The 10,000-nt window shown below is 42.2% G+C and overlaps 1 protein-coding gene and 1 long non-coding RNA gene across 12 annotated transcripts in view; one reads left to right on the top strand and one right to left on the bottom strand.

Annotated features, from left to right (window-relative positions):
* Window positions 1-10,000, bottom strand: part of LOC138948610 (neuralized-like protein 4) — a 197,164-nt gene that overhangs the window by 139,076 nt on the left and 48,088 nt on the right. For all 11 annotated transcript variants that reach the window (XM_070320170.1, XM_070320169.1, XM_070320178.1 and 8 more), the window contains 3 exons: window positions 8,753-8,926; window positions 7,794-7,970; window positions 777-1,871 (listed from right to left, as the gene is read on the bottom strand). In XM_070320170.1, the coding sequence (XP_070176271.1) occupies window positions 777-1,871; window positions 7,794-7,970; window positions 8,753-8,926 (1,446 nt within the window). The remainder of the gene's footprint in view (window positions 1-776; window positions 1,872-7,793; window positions 7,971-8,752; window positions 8,927-10,000) is intronic.
* The window catches only part of LOC138948617 (uncharacterized), a 148,540-nt gene that overhangs the window by 120,261 nt on the left and 18,279 nt on the right, over window positions 1-10,000 (top strand). The gene's annotated exons all lie outside the window — the stretch shown is intronic.

Here is a 10,000-nt window from a genome sequence, read left to right as displayed (position 1 = left end):
TCTCTGGATTGGACACATACAATGTTTACTGATTTACTGGTGATGTAGAAAAGACATTCCTCTCAATACAGTGAAATAAATTACCTTTCCTTATACGAAACGGAACAGTTCTCATGCACAGAGTTTAACACACCAAAGCTTGATGTGCAAGAAATAGACTCCTGTCCATACCGAGCGGAGATGACAAACATGCTCATTGGAGCTTCCTGGTCACTGTGACGCTACTTACCCTCACTGATCAGTAGCAAGGCTGTACATTGTGACGCTACTTACCCTCACTGATCAGTAGCAAGGCTGTACATTGTGACGCTACTTACCCTCACTGATCAGTAGCAAGGCTGTACATTGTGACGCTACTTACCCTCACTGATCAGTAGCAAGGCTGTACATTGTGACGCTACTTACCCTCACTGATCAGTAGCAAGGCTGTACATTGTGACGCTACTTACCCTCACTGATCAGTAGCAAGGCTGTACATTGTGATTGCCTCGGCTTCAAGCTGCGCCGCACCTCTTCTTCCGCCCGACAAACACATAGTCTATTTCACTGTGTTACATTTGCTGCTATGGGTGTAAGCACTTTACGTGAATTCTTAGCAGACCACCAGCTGTGTGAGTGAGCGCTCTATCTTACGCTTCTATTTTACAAATTGGTGCTGCAAAAACCAGCAAACTCCCCATTGTAAAACCTTTACAATTCCAAAAATAACCAAGAATACCTGTTTGAACTAGAAAATCAAGGTTGAAAAAAAGCTGCTTTGATTGAGTTCTACGTACCAGGCGCAGCGTTGACAGCTCCTGTACAATGCGTGACACAGCTTGTGCGTCAACGGTTAACATAGAGATGTCCTTGACATCTGGCGGCAAGGTGGATGTAAGGTCAAGGTCGTGAACGCGAGTCCCCATCTGTGACGCCATTTTGCCGAGAGAGCCGAGTGTGGGAAAGCCTTCAGCACGCTGCACTATGACTCTGTGTGTGGTCACCTTGCCTTTTCGCTGCACAAAGATTGTCTTTACTTGGATCACTTTGTCCTTGACGTCACAGCTCGTGCTGAGTGCGAGCTCTCTCAGACGATGGCGACACTCCTTTACGGATTTCTCCAAGCGATCGCAGGCCGCCTCTACCTCAGCAACAATGGCCTGGGTGCGTTTGTCAATCTCTAGGATGTCCTTGTCCAGTCCTGCGATGGCTTCTGCCAGTTCTCTCTCTCCCCTACTCAAGATGGCCGCTAGGTCCGCCAGCGCGGAACGCGCCTCCGCCATTTTGCTCTCCAGTTTCGTCACATCCGGGCACTGGCGGTGGTCCGCGGTGGCGCAAAACAAGCAGATGGAAACGCCGTGCGTGGGGCAGTACAGTTTGGACACTTCGTCGTCATGGACTTGACAGGTGGCGGGGCGCTTAGCGGCCAGTGTTTCCGCCGTCAGTGAGCTCAGGCTTTCAATCGTGTGACGTTTGGACACGGACTGTTTCTTGTGCAATGTGCTGCACATTTGGCAGAACATGTCGGAACAGTTGATGCAGACATCCACCGCCGCCTTGTCGACACACACACAACACTCGTGTTGCTTAGAAAGCACACGGTCCGCTTCAACCAAGGCCGCCATCGCAAAGTCACACGGAAACCCGTCGGCGATGTCTTCATAGCTCTTACCCTTGTGCTGCTTGGGATCCACGATTTCACATCTGCACAGGGGGCAGTTGGCTTCCGGTTGTGCGTTTAACCACGTGACCAGACAGTCCCGACACAGAAGATGGCCGCAAGGGAGGATTCTGGGAAGTGTGAAATGTTCATGGCATACTGTACACTCCATGTCACTGGGTGCTACGGTCGTTACAGCTGCCGTTGCCATGGTGATCGCTTTGTTTGCGCCCTGCAATGTAAACGGTACATCAGTGGAAAAAGAAAAGACAGCAAATCCTGTTTACACAAAAAATGTACGCCATACAATTCAACTAATCTCGAGATATCACGATTCATTAAATTGGTCTTCTATGTACGACTCTTTCCCTCTTTTCGCATCGTCTTGGGTTTGGGTTTCAATGAGTGTCGGTCACATGTTTACCAGATTGAGAAGGATATACTTTATACTGTATTTAAAAACATGTATAAAAATATTTTTAAAAAGTTAAATAAGCGAGTTTGTGTTAATAGTATAAACCAGATGTGTGTTTGTTTGTTGTTTTTTGCTGCTGTTTTCTACTCAAAATTGGAAATGGGCGCGACAAAGAAGGGGTCTAGGGATAATTCGAACGAAAAGGGATAGATAGGAGGGGAGAACACACACGCTTGAACGCAAACACACACACACACACACACACACACACACACACACACACACACACACACACACACACAAACACACACACACACACACATACACACACGCACACGCACATAAGCCAATATACATACACACACACACACACACACACACACACACACACACACACACACACACACACACACACACAATCAATCAATCAATCAATATGAGGCTTATATCGCGCGTATTCCGTGGGTACAGTTCTAAGCGCAGGGATTTATATATATATTTTTTTATGCGATTTATTTATGCCGTGTGAGATGGATTTTTTTTACACAATACATCACGCATTCACAACATCCAGCAGATCGCAGCCATTTCGGCGCATATCCTACTTTTCACGGCCTATTATTCCAAGTCACACGGGTATTTTGGTGGACATTTTTATCTATGCCTATACAATTTTGCCAGGAAAGACCCTTTTGTCAATCGTGGGATCTTTAACGTGCACACCCCAATGTAGTGTACACGAAGGGACCTCGGTTTTTCGTCTCATCCGAAAGACACACACATACATACACATACACACACACACACACACACACACACACACACACACACACACACACACACACACACACACACACACACACACACACACACATGCAAAGGGAAACAGTCTACAGAGCACAGACCAATGCTCTACATCGTGCACAGACAGCAACAAGCTACACAGAACAGACTGTTAAAACAAACATAAGCACACACAAAATAGGCACAAAATGCAGACTTGCGAGCATGAACTTAATTTGAAACAATTCTGGTTTGTTTCACCTAACAAAATGCGTCGTTCTCTTATTAATAGCAGGTGTGGAGTAGACGGGGGGTGAAAAAAATATGAACATGAGCTGCTACTTCAGTACAAGACTGGCCCAAGAGAGACAACTTGCACCAACAACAACTGGGTCTGACATGTCAGGCGATTACTTGCCTCCCTTTGATCAACCAGGAAAATAATGAAGCTAGCTATTCACACGGACACTAAGAATAGAATCTGTGTGCTAAACTTCAAACTCCAATTCACCAAATTAAAGCATGCCCGAAGTTTTAATCAAGAAGCAGTCACATGTATGTACCATGAAAATAGTGTCATCAGTGCAAACGTGTTCACATCTAGTGTTCTGTTCAGCGCAGGTAGCTCGATGTAGCGTTATTGATCGCCATTTCTGGTAAATGGAAACCGAAAATAGCTGCACAGTGGTGACACCGACACTCTGCTTTTCGCAAGGTTGAACAACATGTACACTAACTTGCTTGCTGATTTAGTTCTGACAGGCAGTAAGCGGTATCACAACGTATTTATCTGATCGACAACATGAAGCGTAGAAACTTACCGAACAAACTGAACGAAACAGCGACAGACTTGACTGATCCACACACAGTGTCACTGTGGCGATCTGTGCGCGGGTAGCAGTGTGTTTGTTGGTCTCTTGTTTGTTTGTTGCTCAGCGTCGTGCCGGCCTATGATCACGTGACAAGCTATGACTAGACTGATCAAAAGAATGTGCACTGTGTGTAATGGTGCATGTGTACCATAGCTTTCATGCACACAACAATTACAGGCCTTGCTTTCTTTTATATTCATAATAATCCGATTATTGTTTCAATGTGTCTTTAGTGCAGACTAAGTGAGTGTTGACGTATATTACGACAAGGAATGGCTTTGTTTGTTTTAGTGAGTAGTTGAGGTTGTACATTTTCATTGCTTTACTGATGTTTTAGTGAACTGTTGAGGTTGTAACTGTTCAGTGCTTTACTGATGTTTGAGTGAACAGTTGAGTTGTAACTGTTCAGTGCTTTACTGATGTTTGAGTGAACAGTTGAGTTGTAACTGTTCATGGATTTACCGTTGTTTTGTCTGTCTCACTGCCATGTATTGTCTCTCTGTATCTTTGTTATTGTGTGTGAAGGGCGGGGCAGAGTGTGAAGAGTGTTAACAGAGATACAGTTAAACACACACACACACACACACACACACACACACACACACACACACACACACAGACATACACATCACATCACAACACATGTACATACACACACAAGCATGCACACTTATCAAGATAGGCACTTGATGTTTATTTAGAATTACATTTAAATTCTGCTTTTAAGGTTTCTTTAGCATTGAACGCACAATATTTTCCAAAGTGCAATGTGTTTCCAACGTGTATTCCAAAGAGTGTTCAAGCTGCAAACACCAGTGTGTCAAGAAACAGAACTTAATATTTTCTTCCTCGAGAATGTTGCTGCCCATCACTTACATACAACAACTAAATGAACTGTTCGTCCTGTTGTCCGCCCACCCTGTTAACCCCTTCGCAAGAAGGGCTCGTTGCCCAAAGCAAATAAACTATTCTGAGCTCTGAGCTCTTAAATTCAAATGAGAAACAAGATCGGTAATTGACGTTTCCAAAATCAAACAAACATTGGCACACACGGAGTGACGGCCCTTGGCTAGAACACCTGTCTTCCTATGATAAATCAGTAAAGCATAATGTGAAGAGGATGTTCTTAGTTAAATAACCAGAAGAAATCTCACATACAAATGTTCGTCTGCGTGTTCCTTGCTTGTTTCTATCTGACAAGAGTTGCAAACAAGCACGCACATACTTGTTTCAATAACAAACATCAAATAATTCACTTTGGCTCAAAGCATAAGAAACAAAGGCACAAAAAAGTTGTAACAATACACGTAATAATAATCATTTATAATGACATGAAGAAGAAGAACAGGTACAACATTAATAGTAACAACAACAATTAACAACAACAACAACAACAACAACAACAACAACAAAAATAGCTAAATTATCTATGTTCATATAGTACAAAAAGACCTGTCAAGATTAATCACAGCATTTCAGAAACTACCATCGCCACAAGTTGACATGTATACTATATATTGGTCAACAATAATTGTACCATCTTGATGATAACATACTCTCCTTCACGGTAACGTTGTTGTTTTCATTTCACCAATAAACTGATGACTTCTACTAAAAAGTGAAACTGTTGCAATTTACAAGATTTGTGTGTAACCAACCTAGAAAACCCGACCAAAGTTCATGGGCTTTAATTGCAATCTCACAAACATGTTGGAGTGTTTTTCTTAGTCCACACAAAAGTTACATGGAGATGTATTTTTCACGAAGAACAAGAAACAATGTGTGGTTATTATGCCATACAGAATTCTGTACTGTAACCATCTAAGGTGTGCATCCTGTGCCGTCTGATTAATGTGGAAAAATTTGTTTCTGACATTTTAAGAAATATTCAGATTTACTCTACAAGTAATAGCTGCAGGGCACAAACGCACACAAACTGATAATAATACACAAACTATTGATCAAAATAATAGTTCTTAACCCCTGTCCAATGAGATCCAGGGTATAATCATTGCAAAACAGGAATGAATACGTTTCTTGTCGCCACCATGAATACGAGTGTATAAACTAGTCTGACCAACATAAAAGGTATCATGAAATTCACCTTCCAGCTCAAAGGTTTTCGATATTCCTTGACTAATTTCATGACGCCTTCAACAAATTAAAGTTTACCTAAGCCCTGGGTATTTTGCTTTCAAAATATAAAAACTATCTATTTTGACAAACTACATAACAAAGTGCTAAAATACCACGTTCAATGTATCTTCTAATTAAAATACGTTCTGCCTCTACATGTATCATACAAATACAATCATTATTATTCAGACATTGTGGTCCAAAACCATCAAAAGTGGTCGGAGTTGCTGTCAAGCTTACCCTCAGGGTCAAACAGGTAAATAATAAATGGGTAACGTAGGGCAAAACCAAACCTTTTATCATTAACACTTTGCAACATCCAGTTAGATATATTGTATACCAAGACTTAACGTCTATCTTTATGAAGGACTTTGCAAACTGATTTTATTCCCTTAAACATTGTTGACCTGACATGGCTGCAATCTGTCGCAAAACAACCATGCATTCACACAAAGAGTTTAATAAACCATCCCCCCAAAAAGGAATTATCATTGGCAAATTTCTTCACATCAAATCAGCTGGAATATTTACCATGAACATGTACACATAACATCATATTATTATAAAAGGTAAAAACACAAAGTCTAACAGTTTACGAAATTAAATCAACAAAGACATGTTTCTGTGAAAAGAAGACATGCTTCCAAACGCTTCCCCCAGGCTACAAAGCAACAACAGGCCACATGAATCGAGAGGTCATTTGATACAGTATAATTAAAAACACAAGCAAACACACACACACACCAACGACAAAGACTGCAGTTTAGACAAGGTCTGCGTTGCCTGAGGTGAACTTAAGGAACTGACGTCACAGGCAGAGCGGTCACCTGAAAAGATGGGATAAAAACAATTGTTCAGGTCACACAAAATTAACATTAGCATTTTCTTAAATGTTTATGAAGTTAGAAAAACCTCACGGTGTGCGTGTGCTCCCTAATATGGACCTCCTTCAACACAGAGAAGTAAAGAAAAGACTAAGACTGGTGTCAGTCATGCACTAAGAAGTATGCTGAAGATAACCTATAACTAGAAATCAAGCTTTCACAAAAATATATCTAACAGTCTTCTTTACGTGCAAGTTGATAATTCAAGTTGTTTCTGTCTGTTGTTGGTACGTTTCTTTAGTTTCTTGTTTCCATAATAGTATTTCGAGTGAGAGCTGTTTTTCTGAACAGGGTTGGACATTCGGCTGATGTGGCACGCTCCGCTCTGCTTTTAAACCCGGCCCTGGGTCTTTAAAGAAATATTTTCATCAAACCAAACCAAATAAATCTGATGCATATTTAAATGTGTCTGTCTCGTCTTGTATCATGTGATTTTGAAGTATATTGGGCTTTATACAATAATTCCTGATGGCCTCTTCACTGGTCCATATTAGGCACCCAGACTCCTAATATGGACCAGTTATGAAATATTCTGCATTTATTTTTTGCTGAATGTGTATCAAAGCTAATTAGCTTTAATCAGACTTAACGGTTAACTGATGAAAGTACAACTCAGTACTGAGCATAACATGGATCTTCTTTGCGAGAAAACAAGCTAGTTATCAGCATAAAACAGAAAAGTGGTCGGGTCTCTTCCTCTATTTCGTGGTAAAATCGTAAAGGAGGATATTTCACACACTAAACAATGTGGATGCACCCTATCTTCTATGAAAATAAACAAGTGCAAGACCCACAAGTAGTCTCGGCCATAACATTAATGTAGACACACCAAGTCTACTAAGCAAACATTCCCTGCAGCACAGCTTGTCTAGATACGTACCCCAAGACAGACAACATGCTGCAAAACAGACCAATTGGAGACCGCATAGTTCAACATTTAGTAACATTAGGGAATGAAATGGATTGGTGTTTTCATACGATAACCTTGACGGCTTTGTTTCTGTAAAACATGAAATAAAATGTAATGCATCACTTGACAAAAGCAGCAGGTATAACGCCATTACCTTTGTACAGTACGCGAACATGTCAAACATGAAGTAGCAGGGTGTAGGTATGTCAGGGGCGACAACCCCTTGGTGCTTGCCGTCAACATAGAGGTGCAGACTTCTGTCCGTGTCCACTGCCAGTCCCACCTTACTGCCCACTGCTAACTTGTCCAGTACTGACCGCTCTTCTTCTTTCTGCAACACAGTGTTGTCAGAATAACGCAGTGACTGCTTGATCGAGTTTCTTGTCTTCTGCATCATGATTTTTCTCTGTGATTTACTCAACCAACTTGTTTGCAAACTATCAAGTTGTACATACATATGCCGTCATACATATACCGGTCATGGTCGCAATTTCAGCCTTGAGACATACGAAGAGAGAGAAACAAGCAGAGATGCAGACAGAAACACATATCGTCGTCGTCCTGCCATGGATATTTAGCGTAACTCGATTGTTCGCGATTTTGATGTTTTTTATGCTTAAGACTAGGTAAATCATTTTCAACGAGAAACATTCTCTAAAATACAATGGAAAATACAGGATTCAACATTATCTTATCTTTCTATCCATACCAGGTACACATATCAACTCAATTTCATTATATATATATAATCAGTTTTGGCCTTCTGCTGAAAAGCTGTCTAAAATTAGTTCTGCCAAAGTTCCATGACGACGTCGATATTCAAAACAAGAGAGAGGATGCTTAGACGTGTGTGTGTGTGTGTGTGTGTGTGTGTGTGTGTGTGTGTGTGTGTGTGTGTGTGTGTCAGTCTGTCTGTCCATCGTTTAAACTGCTTGTTTTGAAAGCAAACCAGAGAATAACAAATAAACGAAGCCTAATACTATAATTCCAAGGATGATATTAGAATAGATGAAAGCAATAGCAAACAACAAGACTGAAACGATGCAGCAAAAGCACACCAACCAGCCTGGTAGCCACACAGCACAACAGTCACCACACGTGTCAACAGCTCACCGTGTCACCAAAGATGCGGACACAGACAGGCGTGACACACAGCGCTGCAGGGTGGGGATCAGCGAAGATGTCAGCCAAGATGAAGGTGTAAGGCAAGGTGAAGGTGTCAGGACTCTTGGTCACCACGCCCAGGTAGGTGTCCCTGTGTATGTTGTTTACCTCGTTTATTTGCACCTGTCACACACGCCCACACACACACACATACACACACACACACACACACACACACACACACACACACACACACACACACACATTTAAAAAAACATTTACAGTATGTACGAGTATATAATATTATGTGCATTCGGCCAATATCATGAGCAGTCTGATAAACAAGACAAAACAAATACCGTTGTGTAGAGACAGTCAACTGTTTAAAACGAACGGGTGATTGTGAAATTACACACAAGTGTTGGGGGGGGGGGTGGTAGGGTGTGGAGGAATGAGGGGCAGACCGAGCGACAGGCAAAAGGGGTTTGGTGAGAGATTGAACACGTGAAGGGGAGTCAGACAGACAAAAGGGGTTTGGTGAGAGATTGAACACGTGAAGGGGAGTCAGACAGGCAAAAGGGGTTTGGTGAGAGATTTAACACGTGAAGGGGAGTCAGACAGACAAAAGGGGTTTGGTGAGAGATTTAACACGTGAAGGGGAGTCAGACAGACAAAAGGGGTTTGGTGAGAGATTTAACACGTGAAGGGGAGTCAGACAGACAAAAGGGGTTTGGTGAGAGATTTAACACGTGAAGGGGAGTCAGACAGGCAAAAGGGGTTTGGTGAGAGATTTAACACGTGAAGGGGAGTCAGACAGACAAAAGGGGTTTGGTGAGAGATTTAACACGTGAAGGGGAGTCAGACAGACAGAAAAGGGGTTTGGTGAGAGATGTAACACGTGAAGGGGAGTGAGACAGAAAAGGGTTTGGTGAGAGATTTAACACGTGAAGGGGAGTCAGACAGGCAAAAGGGGTTTGGTGAGAGATTAAACACGTGAAGGGGAGTCAGACAGGCAAAAGGGGTTTGGTGAGAGATGTAACACGTGAAGGGGAGTCAGACAGACAAAAGGGGTTTGGTGAGAGATGTAACACGTGAAGGGGAGTGAGACAGGCAAAAGGGGTTTGGTGAGAGATTTAACACGTGAAGGGGAGTCAGACAGACAAAAGGGGTTTGGTGAGAGATTTAACACGTGAAGGGGAGTCAGACAGGCAAAAGGGGTTTGGTGAGAGATTTAACATGTGAAGGGGAGTCAGACAG

Source organism: Littorina saxatilis, linkage group LG15 (genome assembly GCF_037325665.1).
Source record: "Littorina saxatilis isolate snail1 linkage group LG15, US_GU_Lsax_2.0, whole genome shotgun sequence".
In the NCBI taxonomy this organism is placed as follows: Eukaryota; Metazoa; Mollusca; class Gastropoda; order Littorinimorpha; family Littorinidae; genus Littorina; species Littorina saxatilis.
Note: the sequence above shows the minus strand (reverse complement) of the source record. Positions and strands in the feature narration are given on the sequence as shown.